The sequence below is a fragment of the Malania oleifera genome, chromosome 3 (genome assembly GCF_029873635.1).
Source record: "Malania oleifera isolate guangnan ecotype guangnan chromosome 3, ASM2987363v1, whole genome shotgun sequence".
NCBI lineage: Eukaryota > Viridiplantae > Streptophyta > Magnoliopsida > Santalales > Ximeniaceae > Malania > Malania oleifera.
This window is the reverse complement of record NC_080419.1, coordinates 125,728,335-125,745,313: the sequence shown is the minus strand read 5'-3', so window position 1 is coordinate 125,745,313 and position 16,979 is coordinate 125,728,335. Positions and strand designations below refer to the sequence as shown.

The 16,979-nt window shown below is 36.3% G+C and overlaps 1 protein-coding gene across 1 annotated transcript in view; it reads left to right on the top strand.

Moving 5' to 3' along the window:
* LOC131150360 (uncharacterized) overlaps positions 1 to 16,979 on the top strand; it is a 30,708-nt gene that overhangs the window by 12,977 nt on the left and 752 nt on the right. The window contains exons 2-4 of the mRNA XM_058101045.1: positions 14,093 to 14,194; positions 16,151 to 16,271; positions 16,384 to 16,430. Coding sequence (XP_057957028.1) covers positions 14,093 to 14,194; positions 16,151 to 16,271; positions 16,384 to 16,430 — 270 coding nt within the window. The remainder of the gene's footprint in view (positions 1 to 14,092; positions 14,195 to 16,150; positions 16,272 to 16,383; positions 16,431 to 16,979) is intronic.

Genomic DNA, 16,979 nt, shown 5'->3' with positions numbered 1-16,979 from the left:
TCCAGGATCTTGAACGGTCCAATGTATCTAGGGCTCAGCTTGCCCTTCTTTCCATACCTCATCACTCCCTTCATTGGAGCAATCCTCAAGAATATCATATCACCTATCTCGAATTCTAGCTCCTGTCGGTGAGTATCCGCATAATTCTTCTGCCGACTCTGGGCTGCTTTAATTCTTTCCCTGATAAGTTCGACTTTTGCAGAGGCCTGCCAAGTTCGGGCTCCAAAATCTGCCGCTCGCTTACTCCATCCCAATACAACGGAGATCGGCGCCGACGACCGTACAAAACCTCATATGGTGCCATTCCAATGCTGGTCTGATGATTGTTATTATTTGCAAACTCAACCAACAATAGATATCGGATCCAACTGCCCCTAAAATTTAATACACATGCTCATGGCATATTTTCCAGAATCTGAATTGTTCATTCGGACTGTCCATCCGTCTGAGGGTGAAATGCAGTACTGAAAGTGAATTGAGAACCCAATGCTCCTTGCAAACTCTTCTAGAAACGGGAAGTGAACCGCTGATCCCGATCTAAAATGATGGACACGGGCACGCCATGTATTTAGACAATCTCTTGAACATAAAGTTCTGCTAGCTAATCCATGGAGTAACTGGTTCTAAGTGGAATGAAATGGACAGTCTTCGTCAATCTGTCAACAACTACCCATATGGCATTTTGTCCATGCACCGCTGAAGCCAATCCCAATACAAAGTCCATTGAGATGTGTTCCCACTTCCACGTAGGGATGTCCAGTGGTTGAAGTGGTCCTACTGGTCTCTGGTGTTCTACCTTCACCTGCTGACATGTCAAGTACTGACCCACAAATTTAGTAATTTCCCTTTTCATGTTACTCCATCAGAACAATTCTTGCAAGTCTCTATACATTTTCGTGCTACCCGGGTGAACAGTATAGAGAAAGCGGTGTGCTTCCCTTAGAATCATTCTCTTTATCTCTGTGTCATCTGGCACACATAATTGAGTGTGAAATTTAAGAACTCCATCCTTAGAAACATTAAAGTCTATGTGCTGCTCATCCCGTATCTTCTCTACAATCTCCATCAATTTTGCATCTTTCCACTGAGCTATTCTGATTCTCTCCTGTAGAGTCGATTGAACCACCAGACTAGAAATGAACGCCTAATGATTCCCTTCTACCAATTCTACACCCAACCTCTCCAGGTCCATCATAATCTGGTGCGAAACCATAACTGCTGAGACTGACGTACCCCCAGATTTCTGGCTCAATGCATCGGCCACCACGTTCGCCTTTCCTGGGTGATAGCTAATGGTGCAGTCGTAATCTTTTATCAACTCAAACCATCTGCGCTGTCTCATATTCAACTCCTTCTGGGTGAAAAAGTACTTGAGATTCTTATGGTCAGTAAATATCTCGCACCTTACACCATAAAGGTAGTGTGGTTAGATCTTCAACGTCAACACAACTGTTGCCAGCTCCAAGTCATGTGTAGGATAGTTTTTTTCGTACTCTTTCAATTGGCGAGATGTATACGCAATGACTTTCCCCTGTTGTATTAGAATACAACCGAGTCCTTTCTGCGATGCATCGCTATAGATTACAAATCCACCCTCACCTGATGGAAGGGTCAACACTGGGGCAGTGACTAGACGCTGCTTCAACCCTTGGAAGCTCTGCTCGCACTCGTTGGTCCAGTTAAACTTCATATTCTTTCTCGTGAGTTGTGTCAAAGACCTTAATAATCTGGAGAACCTCTCGACAAATCGGCGGTAGTATCCGGCAAGACCTAGAAAACTTCTAACTTTTGACTTCCTGCACGTTCTTTGGTCTTACCCAATCAACTACAATCTCTACTTTGTTTAGATCCACTGAAATCCCTTCCTTGGATACCACATGACCCAGAAATGCAACTTGCTCTAGTCAGAATTCACATTTCTAAGTTTAACAAATAACTTCTTTTCCATGAGTGCCTGAAGTACTAGTCTCAGATGAGCTTCACGCTCCTTAGAGCTCCTCGAGTAAACCAAATATCATCTATGAACACAATAACAAACTGGTCTAAGTACTCGTGGAATACCCTGTTCAGCAGATCCATAAATACCGCTGGAGCATTTGTCAACCTGAACGGCATAACCAAGAACTCGTAATGGTCGTACCGAGTTCAAAAAGCAGTCTTCGCTACATCATTTGATCTAATCTTCACCTGATGATATCCAGATCGCAGATCGATTTTAGAGAAAATCTGCGTACCCTGAAACTGATCAAACAGGTCGTCAATTCGGGGTAATGGATACTTGTTCTTCACTGTTACTTTATTAATCTCCCGATAGTCGATGCACATCCTCATTGACCCGTTCTTCTTCTTCACAAATAACACTGGTGCACCCTAGGGCAATACACGTGGTCTGATAAATCCTTTGTCTAGAAGCTCCTGTAGTTGCTCGTTTAACTCCTTTAATTCAGTTGGAGCCATTCTATATGGGGCTTTGGAGATTGGTGCTATCCCTGGGATCAGATCAATTGCAAATTCCACCTCATGATTAGGAGGCAGCTCGGTAAATCTTTTGGAAAAACATCAGAGAACTCCCTTATCACTGGGATATCTTCCAACTTGAGCTCCTCCTTCGGTGCTTCCTTCACAATTGCAAGGTAACCTTGGCATCCCCTCAAAAGTAACCTCTTCGCCTGAATAGTAGAAAGGATTCGTGGTGCCGAACGCTCACATGACCCAACAAATACAAACTCCTGCTCCCCAGGAGGTTTGAATACCACCTTCTTCCTGCGACAGTCAATGCTAGCGTAGCTAGATGCTAGCCAGTCCATGCGTAGAATAATGTTAAAACCATGCATATTAAGGACTATCAAACTAGTAGACAGCACTCTCCCTTGAATCTTTACTGGATAATCTTTGATCACCTTACTACATACTAACATTGACCTTGTTGGTGTGCCTACTACTAACTCTCTCTAATAGTTTAGCTCCTAATCCACATAGTTTAACAAATCCCCAAGATACAAACAAGTGGGTTGCACCTGAATCAAATAATACAATGACACTATCTGACAGTATGTAAATAATACTTGTCACCACATCGCTGGTGTTCTTCGCATCACCCGGCGTAAGGGAGCATACTCGCGCTTGAGCCGTACCTCGCTGGTGACCACCGCAGGGTGCCTGGTTACCTCCTTGATACTGTGGCTGCGGTGGCACGTAGTTCAACATCGCGCGACAATCTCGCATCTGATGTCTCGCCTCTTCATATTGGTAGCAGACAACTGATCCTCTCCTGCACTCACTCCAATGCCTCTGATGACATCTGGAACAGATAGGACGTTGGGGACCTCCCTGATGGCCTCGGTATCCCATCTCCTATCGCTGGCCTGAGAAACTACTAGGCAGCTTCTATGAGCCTTGGCTAGTGCTGGTCTGAAACTCCTGAGGCAAGGGCCTATTCTTTTGGTTCACCACTCTCTCCCCCTCCTGAATGTTGGCCTTAACCACTATAGCCCGGTCCACCAGCATAGAAAAGTTTTGAGTCAACAAAGCCACCACTTGTGCGCATATTCTCTGTCTCAGTCCTCTCTCAAACATCCACGCCTTTAATGGCTCGTTCGGAACCATGTGTGGAGCGAAACGGGATAACTCCACAAACTTGGTCGCATACTGTTGCACAATCATTGGCCCTGAGTCAGCTGCAGGAATTCCTCTACCTTAGCTGTTCGGGTAGTAACGGGGAAATACCTGTCGAAGAAAACCTCCCTGAACCGGCTCCAAGTGATAGTCTCCAGCCTTGGGCGCTGCTTCTCCACCATTTTCGCCGATCACCACCATCTCTTTGCTTCCCCCACCAGTTTGTAAGTGACATACTTCACCTTTTGCTCCTCAGTACACTCCAACACCCCCAACAGCTCCTCTATTTCTTGAATCCAATCTTCGGCTGCGATCAGGTTTGGTCCACCTGCAAATGCCGGTGGGTTCGCTTGGGTGAACTGCTGAAATGTGCAACCCCTATTAGCCACTAGCTGATCTTGCTCTCTAGAGTCCCTCCTATTTTCCTTTCTAGCCTGCCGTGCTATATTTCGCAACACTGTTGAAGCATCAGCATTATCCTCGCTAAAGGTATCTCCTCCAATCACAACATCTTTTCCCCTGGAATCCCTCCTGTAAATAGGATATATATCGACTTAGAAATTTCACATTTAAATAATTAATGCAAATATGGAATAATGGAATTGATCTAATATATAGGTTCTAATTTAATAATTCATATTCCAATTCTATCACAAAACCATTAAGGTAAAAATCTACATCCTAACATTAACTTCACACGCATACCCACTCATCCTAATATTCAAACCTAAATTTTCTGATTTTTTGAGTTCCAATCCCCCAACCTAGAAACGAAACCATCGATGAATTTACCATGGTTTTCTGAAACTCGTGACTGATTCAGAAAATCACAGAAGTCTGTCAATAGATTTCTACCTCCAAGCTTCTAGATCAAAACCCATCTTAACCTACCTACTCCTATCCCTATCTTATCTCAACCTATACTCTGGTAATTATTAATCCTCAAAGTCTACAGAACCTAGCAAACCTAGACTTTGATACCACCTGTAACGACCCCGACCCGCCACATGGGCCCGGAGTGCTATTTTAGTGACGTCTGTGTACCTAATGCCTTGTACATCATATATAAAACACATATATGCAACAGAAATAAAATACAAAATTTTTAAATTACATTACCAGAGTTTTAACTATTTTTATATACAAATATGTATGCAACAGAAATAAAATACAAAATCTTCAAATTACATTACCAGAGTTTTAACTATCTTTATAGACAAATATATCTATTTTCACATAATTACATCCCATAAAACTAAACAAAAATAAAATCTCTATCTACACACTACCTACATAAAATTTACACCACTAGCCCGGCTCCTCTAGCTTGCTAGATCCGATCTCTAGGATTTCCTGAAAAAATAGTTTGTAAAGTAAGGGTGAGGCACAGTTCAGTAAGGGAAAGACTAAGTTAATGTTAATGTGTGGTCAACATGCATGTACAAAAAATAACTAGTTCATTAAGTAGATAAAAACACATTTATGAAAACATTTTTATTTTACACTCACACACACAATTAGTCGATGATAGGGAAGATTACCGGCATACAAGTAGCTTCCCTTTGGTCTAATACCATTACTGCTACTAGGGCACTCGCCTTTCTCAGCAAGCTCTCGAAATTATTTTATTAATTATTCGTATTCACATAAATTAATAGATATGCATATAAGACACTCCTTGTGACAAACACGCCATTTACTTTCCCCATGGCACGGGTTGTGCTGCCCGAAGGCTGGACTAATGTCCTGGGGGATCCACCCAGACAATAGTCATTTGTACTCTCTGCTAACATACTCTGCGAGTATACGCAACTCCAATTGTTGGTCCGATTGCCTTCACCTGGGGGGGTGCATTCACCTCGCGTAGGCAAATCGGACAAGGCCACCATACACCTCTCAACACAGGTGTGGGCGCATACGGCCACATAACAAATCTCTAACAACGGTACCGTGCTCATAATACACTGGTCCCCAGGGTTCCTAAAGCATATCATGCAATTTAGATAATAGAAAATACCATTTAAAACATCAATTTACATATATTTCCCGTTATTCCAAAAACCTGGCCCCTAGTCACAAAATACGACCCGGTGTATAGCCGTCAACTAAAACTTGGCCCTCGGCTGCCATACCAAATTGCTGCATTATTCATAAGCAACTCCAGTATTTTTCGTAACAAATTCCAGTATTTCACAAACAGTTCTAGTATTTCGCAAACTGTCTCAAATACAGTTAAACAATAAATCTTACCATATAATCATCGACCACACGATTTTAACATTTAACATAACCATATAAACAACCAAGCTTTCCACCGTTCGTTTCCATTCAAAATACCATACCATATATCCTAGGTTTGTAAAATCCATTTTGAATGGTTGATTTTCGAAATAACTTTCAAATTATTAAATAAATAAATAAATGAATAAATTAATTAATTAATTTAATCGGTTCAAATTAAATAAAATTCCTGACTTAACTTAATCCCTTTACCTGATTTCTGAAAAGTCTGATAAAACCCCAGCCTATGCCCCATGACGTTCAAAATCCCTGAACCCTAAAATTCAAATTCCACCATATTATTCGTCACAATCCACAGAGTAACCTTTCCTAAAATTTTCCTAGGTTCTGAATACACTAAATAGCCTAATAAAGTCTAAATTATTAAACTTACCCTCGATTTAGGATTGGTACCCGAAACTCCAATTCGAAAACCCGCTCCGGCTAGATTGTAGAGAATCTCCCTGCGAATTTCCTAGTAATTTTCGTTCGTTAATTGGGATTATGGTTCAAGAAAAACTGAGGTAAGAGTGAAAATTGGCCTTACCCAAGGAGATATGCTTACGCCGTTCCTACGATAAATCCGCTCTAGTAAGATTGTCGGTGGCGGTGATAGGAACCCAACAGTATCTTCGGATTTCCGATCGGCCGAATATTGGAGACGAGATTGAGGAGAGTGGGAGAGAGGAGATGGAGGAGATGAAGCTGCGCTGCGTTGCTTCTGTATTTTCTTCTCAGGTAAGGTAATTCCTTCGTGAAGCCAAAGGCTTCAGGAAGGTTATATATATATATAAAAAATATTTTATTATAATATTACATTATTACTATATTATATTATTTTATTAATAATAATAATTATTTAAAATTAAAAATTAATTAAGTTAAAATTAAAATTTAATTTTAATTAATTAATTTTTAGGATCACTACATATACAGAGGGCGAAAAGATTATAATGAGGATGACAATGATACAAAATTTACTATTTCTTTAAATACTCACAAGAGATGCATTAATTAATAATTTAAAATACTAACTTGTTAGGAAAATATTTTATTTTGATAATATTATTAATTTGATATTTATGTTCTATATTTTTCAACTTCAACCTTCTTTCTCTTCTAGTTATTTTATATTTGTATTATTCATATATCTTATGTATCTAATAGATTAATGGAGCGTATAATGTATTTTGTTTTATTAATTAATTTAGCACACATAAGAATTTATCATAAATAAGAACAATGAGAAGTATAAATATGCACACGCACGTAATTTTTCTATTAATTGTGGTTTAAAACAAATGTAAACTTGTTGCCTTTACCAAATAACTTAGTCGATTTAAAAGATTCAAAATACACTAAAACTCTTTCTAAGAAGGGCTAATAGTTTAAAAAATGCAAGCACGCTAATATGCACAAGGTTGTGTTGTTTCAAAAAAATTCACGACTGTTACACTCAGTTCCTGTTATGTAACATCTGCTACACCCTCTTCCTCGTTATGTAACATTTGCTACTTCCGCTTCTTGTTACACCCATCACCATCCGCTACCCGCTACTGCGATTTAATATCATGAATTTCAGTAATACTAGGAGGATTATTGGAGACAGTTAAACTTGATGATGAAGAAATCAATAGCACTCGTAATTTCAATATCTTGGATCTATTATGTAAGTTGAAGGAGAAATTGAAGAAGATGTGATATATAGAGTTAAAGTAGGTTAAGTAATTAGAAAATTAAAAATATACAATCAAAATTAGAAAGTTACTTGAAATAATATTCAGCTATTCGACTTGGCACATCAGAGGCATCTACTGACTTATGAATTACGGTGTCTGTATTGCAGTAAACTAAAATTTTTATTATGTGTTTTCTAGTTAGTCCTCTCCGACCATCATATATAATGGTTACACCTCTCTCCTTCCAAATTCCAGCAAAAGAAGATATATAATCTTTTATTTCCCAATACTCTTGTTCCATATAAATTTCAGATACCTCATAGGGTGATGGACCCTTCACCCCCTTTCCAACCTTTGCAGCAACATCAAGCATAGGTTGCATAAATGGAGAGTCAGCTACATTTGTTGGAATCTGATTATAAATTAGGAAATTCTCAACTATTTTTTCTAATTTACTTCTTAAACCTTTCAATACCTTAGTGTTTATTTTTGGTTGTTTTGCACTCTTACATCTTTCTGAAATATGATCCATTGCCCTTAGTCTAGCTTTAGGGGCATCGGTATTAATCCATTGTCGTCCACAACCTCTAGCTTCTCGAACACTAATCGAGCTCTACTGAAAGCACTGGTAGCAACACTGCCAAAGTCACCTCCCTTTTCATAAATATTACCTCCTCCAGTTGTTCTTACTCGAAATCTCTCTCTTCCCAGTGTTGTTGTGATTGTATGTTTTTTTGTCAAGCAAATCTCATTCTTTATTCTTCCGAGTCTTTTTCATCACTCAAATTCTAAAAATCTCCTCTATTTTGAGCTTCCACTTCTTCTTGCCTTTTTTTGTTGATCTCTTTTCTTCACAGCATACTATTGTAGATGTTTTATCACTTGTTCTCTTACTTGTATGGTTACATTTGAGCATCTAGCCACTTGACCTTTTTTATGTACCAAGTGTTGTTTTAAGCATGTAATGCCTCCATTAAATTTATTTTTCAAATCTTAGCATTTAGGAATTTAGGATTTTAGGTAAATCTCATATAATATATAATATATAAATAAAGTTAAACCTGATATAATGTATAAATAATTAGAGCAATATATAATATATAAATTATATACTAATTTAAGATTTAAGTAAACAGGGGGGGTGGGGAAACAAGAAACCTGAGAAGTAAAGATTAAAGAGTGAGAGATAAGGAAATTAAGGCATAACCGAATAAGGTTGCGTGCTGGAGCTTGGAGGAGTCTCAAAGTTGAAGGAGTCCATTGACTCCACTCCAACTCTCCAAGATGGCAAGACCCGAAGTCTCGAGTCTCTCAACTCTTGAACTCTTGAAGATGGAACTACGGAAGACAAGAGATGGGGCTGGCGAGTGGTGACGACTGGCGGAGGGAGCTGTTGCAGGACGTACTGGTGATGACTCGCGGAGCTGCTGCAGGGCTGGCAGCGACTCACAGAGCTGCTGCAAGGCTGGCCCGCGAGGCTGCGACTGCTTGAGGGGGGCAGATCTTAGGCTTCGAAGTTCAAAATCGGAGAAATGGAGGAGGTAAACTGGTGAAGCTCTGGTCGACTGCAACGAACAATCCTTCTTATTCTTCAGCTTCCAACAACAAATCAAAGGTACAATTATTTTATTTTAGTCTTTGGAATGGTAGATCTGCCAAGGATGAGCGGTTGGGAGAGGGGGAAAGCAGGGAATCGTGAGAAAGTTGGGTGGATTCAAAGGAGACAAGTAGAGTCGCCAAATCGGAGTGTCAAACTGTTAGCTAGCGTAACCTCTGTTATGACTGAATTTTTTTCTCTCCGCAATATCGGTCCGTAACGTTTTCGGTCCCCTTATTTTCTGTTACTTAACAGGCGTTATTTAAAACCATGGTGTAGGGTTTTTTCATTTACTTGGTACATTTGGGTTGGTGAGGAATGTTATAACTTTTGAAGGTGTTGTTACTTCTCTTACTATGGTTTAGAGTAGGCACTTTTCTTGCTCTACTTTGGTGCATTGTGTACGACTTTTTTAAGGGTGTTTCTTTAATGGATAAATTGTGAGATTGTAATGTTTTGTTTTGTGTATTTTTCCTCTCTTTTTGTTTGCTTGCTTCCTTGATTTGTTAGAGGATGCGTAGTCCTCCACATTGCATCTCCTTTGTTTCCCATAGTGAAATTTTTGTTTTATAACAAATGGAAAATTATCCTATGGGATTGGACAAAAAGTTATGGGTACAACTCTCTCCCTTTCTATTATATAGAATGATTACATTGAAAACTAAGACTAACAAGTAAGGAGAGTGGAACAATATTTTAACAATGCAAAACATAACCACTTGCACTTTTAAGGTTGAAAAACACCAAAAAAAAAAAAAAAGTTGCCCTTGAGTTTGTGCTTTTTAGTTTGAAGGTTATGTTTGGTTAGGGATGAGCATTCAGTTGGTTCAACCAAATTAACTGAAAAATATCAGTTAAAAATCTCATTAACCGAACTGATCGAAATTTCATATTTTACTGAAGTCAAAATTGACCAAATCGAATTTTGATTAAATCGGTGAACTGATTTTAATTGATTTAATATTTTAATATATATATAATATAAGTAATATATAATATATATAATTTTAATATATAAAAAATAAATAAAATTTTAGTATATATATAATATATAAAATATTTTAATATATAACATATATAATTATTTATTATTAATTTATACTATTCGATTAATTCGGTTAACTGAATTAACTGAACCCAAAAGCTGAACCAAAAATCGAAAACCGAAATTCAACGAAAATGAAAATCAAACTAAACTAAATAAATTTTTAATCGAACCAAACCGACCAAATTTACTCGGTTAATTTGGTTTTAACCCGAATTATGCTAATTTAGGAGTAGAATGGTCATTGTATAACAATTTGATAGCTTATAAAAGAAAGTGTGTTGTTATCACAAGGTAAATGACAAACAAAAAATTTATCAAGCCATAATATGTTGTAGACAATGAATGACTAAACTCTACCATGGGAATGTCTATCTCAATCGTATTTCATATTAGATGAAATGAAACAAACTTTTGCATAAGTCACTATTTTCTAATTAATTATATTCTTGTACAATTTTTAGGGCAAATGACACTAACCTCCCCTGAGGTTTGGCATCCTTTGAGGTTTCATGAATTCTAAGGATATCCCTTTGAGGTTTGTCAAAAAGACACAAACCTCCCATTGTATTGATAAAAAGACAAGTCTTTTAATGGGAGGTTTGTGTTTTTTTGGCAAACCTTAGGGGAGGTCTGTGATATTTTTGAAATCTCAGGGGAAATCAAGGGGATTTTTGAAACCTTAGGGGAGGTCTTAGGCCAAGAGATAATAAATATTATTAGTGCTTATGCTCCTCAAGTAGGCGTAGCAAAAAATCTTAAGAGACATTTTGGGAAGACATGGATAGTATTATACAAGGCATACCAAGGACTGAGAAAATATTCATAGGAGGAGATCTGAATGGACACGTTGGAATGAATAATAAAGGTTATGAAAGCATACATGGAGGATATGGATATGGAGATAAAAATGAGCTTAGGGAGATGATCTTAGACTTAGCTATGTCATATGATTTTATTACAATGAATACTGGATTTAAGAAGAGAGAATAACACTTAATAACCTTTAGAAGTAGACAAAATAAAAATCAAATAGATTTTTTCTTAACTAGGAAGGTAGATCGTTTATCATGCAATGATTGTAAATTTATTACTGGTGACACAACATAGAGTTTTAGTGTTAGTTATATGTATTAATAAATAGAAGAAAAGGGATAAAATAAATCAGTATAAGAGAACTAGGTGGTGGAACCTAAAGGGAGAAAATACAATAAAAATTAAAAATAAAATGTTCAAAGATGGGGATTGAACTATAGAGGATGGAATAGATACAAATACTCTTTGGAGTAGATTAAAAAATAGCAAAAGAGATTTTAGTTGAATTTAGGGGAAGATTCTCAAATATCAAAGAAAGTTGGTGGGATAAAGACGTCCAAAAAGCCGTAAAGACAAAAATTGGTATAGAACGTGGCAAAAATGTAGAAATATGGATAACTTTGAAAAGTATAAAGAGGCAAGAAAAGATGCAAAAAAGGTCATTAGTGAAGTTAAACACAGATGATTTAATAGTTTCTATGATAGATTAGATACAAAAGAAGGGGAAAGAGATATATTTAAACTTGCTAAATCTAGAGAAAGGAAGAGTAAGGACTTAGGAAATGTAAAATGTATAAAAAGTGAGGATGATATTGTCTTGGTTAAGGACAAAGACATAAAAGAAGTATGGCGAAGTTACTTTAGTAAGTTGTTCAATGAAAACCAAATAGAAGGCTTAGAATTGACAAATGAGGAAAAGACTAAAAATATTGGATTTATTCTCAAAATTAGAGTTAACAAAGTTAAGGTTACACTAAAAAACATGAAAAATGGAAAAACTATAGGATTGGATAACATCCCAATTGAAGTTTGGTAATGCTTAGGTGATAACAAAATTATATGGTTAACTAATTTATTTAACACAATTATAAAAACTAAGAAATTGCCATATGAATGGAGGAAAAGTACTTTAATACCTATATACAAAAATAAAGAAGATATTCAAAATTATAATAACTATCATAGAATTAAACTTATGAGTCATATGATGAAATTGCGGGAAAGGATAGTTGTACAAAGATTAAGGCTAGAAGTGAAGGGCTTAGAAAATCAATTTGGTTTTATGCCTAGGAGATCTACCACATAATCTATATATCTTAAGAAGATTAATGGAAAAGTTTAGGGAAAAGAAGAAGGACTTGCATATGATATTTATTGACTTAGAGAAAACATATGATAGGGTGCCTAGGGAAGTTCTGTGGTGAGTCTTAGAAAAAAAGGGTGTATGTAGTAGGTATATTGATGTCATTAAGGATATGTACGATGGAGTAATTGTCAGTGTAAGGACTATGGATGGAAAAACTAGAGAATTTTCAATCACCATAGGTGAACATCAAGTATCTGCTTTGAGCCCTTATTTTTTTGCTTTAGTGATGGACCAACTAAGAGCATTCAAAATGAGGTTCATAGTGTATGTTGTTTACAGATGATATTGCGTTGATTAATGAAATTAGGGACGGTGTAGAAGCTAAGTTAGAATTATGGAGAGAAACTTTGGAATCTAGAGGCTTTAGGATAAGTAGAAATAAGATAGAGTTATGCAAGCTAAAAGGGAAATTGAAGATGATGTAATGCAAAGTTAAAGCAAGGTGGGTGAAATGGAGAAGTTCTTCAAGTGTGTTTTGTGATCGAAGAATACTCTAAAAATTAAAAGGGAAATTTTATAGGACGACTGTAAGACCAATTATGCTATATGGATCAGAATGTTGGATGACTAAGAACAAATATCCAAAAAGTAAAAGTTTATGAGATGAGAATGCTTAGATAGATGAGTGGAAGAACGTTAAAAGATAAATTCAGAAATGAACATATTTGTGGTAAGTTATGCGCAGCTCTTATAGAAGATAAGATGGAGGGACGACTCAGATGGTTTGAGCACTTGTAACGTAGGTCACATAGTACTGTAGTGAGAAAGAGTGAATTAGTTACTGTTAAGGGTAGTAGAAGAGGTAGGGGTAGACCTAAAATAACTTGGAATGAGATAGTAAGGATTTAATAATTCTGAATTTGTCAAAAGAATGGTCCATGATTGCATAAATTGGCGAGAATGATTCATATAGCCGACTCCACCTAGTGGGACTTAAGACTTGTTTTTGTTGTTGTTATTGTTGTTTATAGGGGAGGTCCCTGTCTTTTTGCCAAACCTCAGAGAGGTCATTGTCTTTTGCCCTAATTTTTAATCCGTCAACATCTTATTCCATTATATTCCAATGAATTGACAATCCATGTAGCAAACATAACCTAGGATGTATGATCCAATTAGGACAAATTTTTAATAAAAATGCAAAGTAAAAATCATTGTTTGTTGCTTCTCTTCTTTTGTTTCAAATGGATATTTTATCCTCCATTATTATCTTCTTTTTTCTTCTTGTACTTTTTTCCTATCTCTCTAATAAATTTCTGTTTATCAAAAAAAAAAAAAAAAAAATATCCGTAAGTTGATTTTTATGTAGAAAATTATGCAATTAGAACAAAATTGAATATTAAAATGCAAAGTAAAAGTTAGTAGTTACCATCAAGTTGGTGCTTTTAAAAGTGTAGAAAGGTACAGGTATTAGGGCAGAATTTTAATTCATCTTGCATAACAGAAAATTCTATTTGTCCTTGTGTGGTGTTTTTTTATATAGCACTAAGATGTAGCTCAGTAAAATATACCTCTATTTTGTAATGTCCATATGTTTGATGCATTATCCTTGACTTGGAAATTGGAACCTCTTCTATACTGCTAGTATCTTTTTTTTTTTCCCTTCTTTCTATTAATGATTTTGTTGGATAGCACTGTAAGTAGATATTGCTAGATTGTCCTATTTCTTCTACTTTTACTGATGAGGACAGTCGCAGGTGGATGGTTCATTTCATTCACCAGCGTGGCATGCTGCTCGTTTGGCTAGCCTTAACACTTCTCACACAATTACCTGGGAGGAGTTCAAAAGAAAGCAAAAGGTAACGCGTTGAATCTTGCTATGTGCTGATAAGAGCACAAGTGCCTCCAAACATAACTTACTGTTAATCGTCCTACACGGTGGACTGTATCACATTTTATATTGATATTCTCTTAGGTGTTTTACCCTTTTTTGTGTGTGCACATGCATTGTTCCTGTACATTAATTTATTCTTGCAACAATGTGCACTTGCGTGTTAAAAATAATCTGAAGGGTCTTTTTACCTATTAGTGCTTTCCTTGCAGTTTGGTTATGGCCTCATCAGCCCCTTGAAGCTTTACATTTTATTAGTTTTAGCTTTCTGCGAAGCAACATGGAATTATGGGAAGCACTATATGGCATTTTAAGGTTATTGCCTTCACTAGCTAAACCAAAAATTTCTATTAAAAAAAAAAAGGAAATAAAAAAGTAAAGGTTATGTACAGTATATTTTGTTTATTTTTGAGAAACTGGTTACTTTTTCCATTGTCTTTCATTGCTCTTGGAAGTTAAATATCAACTACAGGACTGTCAAGTCCTAGTTACAGGTAAATTATCATCATTTACCTGATTGATGTACAGACAAAAGTCTTGGGTATCAAGTAAAACTACAGAATATTTAAGTCTAGATTTGCCCTTCCTGGACTCTGCATGGTGGGACAATAACTGGGTGATAACCTGGTCAACATGTCAGTAATTGAGAACTAGTTAAAGCTATGTTGAGTATTGTTGAACCTACTTAACTCTTCCACACAATGTCCGCAGTCTTTGGAGAACATGATATGTGCAGCCTTTCTGCCACTTTTGGAGAGGCTGTGTTGATGATTTAAGCTTTTGACCTTTAAGCTTTACATCCTTACGATTGGGTCAAGCATATAATATGTCTGAAATCCAACAACTAAATAATTCTATTTGGTCAGGCAGAGATGCATGTCGCTATCCAGTACGGTGAGATTAACAAACTTGTAATGTTATGCCACTGCTATTATGTTGAGAATTCTTGACAGAGCAGAAGAGTTGAAATGGTGTTGCCACGTCACTTGTCTCATGTACATAATCTGATATTTTCAAACTTATAACAATTTGTATATGCAATAAAAAAATTTAAAATATTTTATTTTATTTTAACTTTTAAAAAACTAGACTTTAGAGTAAGGCTAGTTCCAGTGGATTATTGTGTGTGCGTGTCAAGTTTTTCATAGCCTCATTTGTGCCCTCTCATGAATAAGTTTACAATACTAGCAAATTTGACCCCCAAAATTTTGGCTCCTGAACTGAATGATAATCAAAACCAGTAAATTTCATTTTTCACTCTGCCTAGTACAACATGCTGAACATATGGATTTGAAAGACAATTTATAGATTGGTTAGTATCTTATAATGACTTTTAACATCTCTCTCTCTCTTAACAACACAGTGTTGTACTTGCTAGCTTCCCTGACTAGCTACAATACTCATAAAATATGTTTATGTTTTCAAAAATACTGTCAACCTAGATCCATGGGGAACAATTTGTATAATTTGTGATAGAACTTATCACAAGCAACACTAAAAAAAAAAAAAGGGCCATAAGCGAGAATTCTCATGTGCTAACCACAATTGAGACAAGCTGTGCCTTTATTACAGCATTTTTTTTTCCTGGAGTATCTCAAGTAGTTGTGGCATCCAGTGATCAGTGATATCAAGTTTTGATATTGCTAGTTTTCTTCTCATTATGATTCCATTAACAAATGAATTATTTCTTTTTGTATGTTAATGCTTCAGTTGAAACCTTAAGTATTTCACTGTTATTTAATTGACTCATTGTCCTGCACAACAATTTTTTTTTTTCAGAAAAAAAAAGAAAGAAAAAACTTTGTTCATGCATGCCTCCAGAATGCATGCTAGTTGTGTGCTTTCATGTTTCTGAGTTTTATACTATGCGCCTTTGTTATAAAAATATGTTTATTGCATGTCATGTAATACTAAATGTGCTTAGGAAGACGAAATACGAAAGGGGGAGTTAGAAGCAGATAAAGATAGAATGATGAGAGAGTACAGGGCCCAGCTCGATGCTGAAAGGGCACACAAGCTTGCTCATGGAAGGAACCATTCTAAAAGTAAGTCTCTTTAAAAAGATAGCATATTTGAAGAACTTCTGTAAGGAAAATGTTTTTTGTTTTGGTTTGAATACTTGCTATCTGGACTCTCAAGTTGAGATTTATCTTGCAGGTAGGAAAGACAAAGATTCGAAAAAAAGGAGCAGCAAAAAGAGAAAGGTCCTTCCAATTCCTAATAACACCATCATTTAATTTTTTTTCTTTTGTTCATTCGAAAACAGAAATGCAAACATAAATTTAAAAAATGTGTTGCTAGTTCAAAATTATATCCTTTGTGTTTCATAATAAAACAGACACATATTCTAATTTCTTTATACATAATTAATTATCATGTAATAAGTGGACCATTTTGTGCATATCAAAATTAGTAACCTGATAATTCTGAGCAAGTGACAGCTCGTTGAACTTTGCGGTTTGAAATTGGAGCTTTGATGTCATTTCAATCAATATTGAAGGAGATGAGTATTCTGGTCTATTGGATGAATATTCCGGTCCATGCTTGTGGATGATGATTTGGTGTTTTCCTGACCCAAGTTTAAGCTTTTCATGGAAGAACTTAATTTGATTGATCTGTTGGGTTGTAGTATAAAGCTGCCTGCGCTAGAAATTGACCAAAAGGCAGTATTTCCTTTTAAATATGATAAAAGCAACTGCGTTTGTAAAAACAGGCACCAGTACAAATTACAAACTGCTTTCCTTGTATAAAAT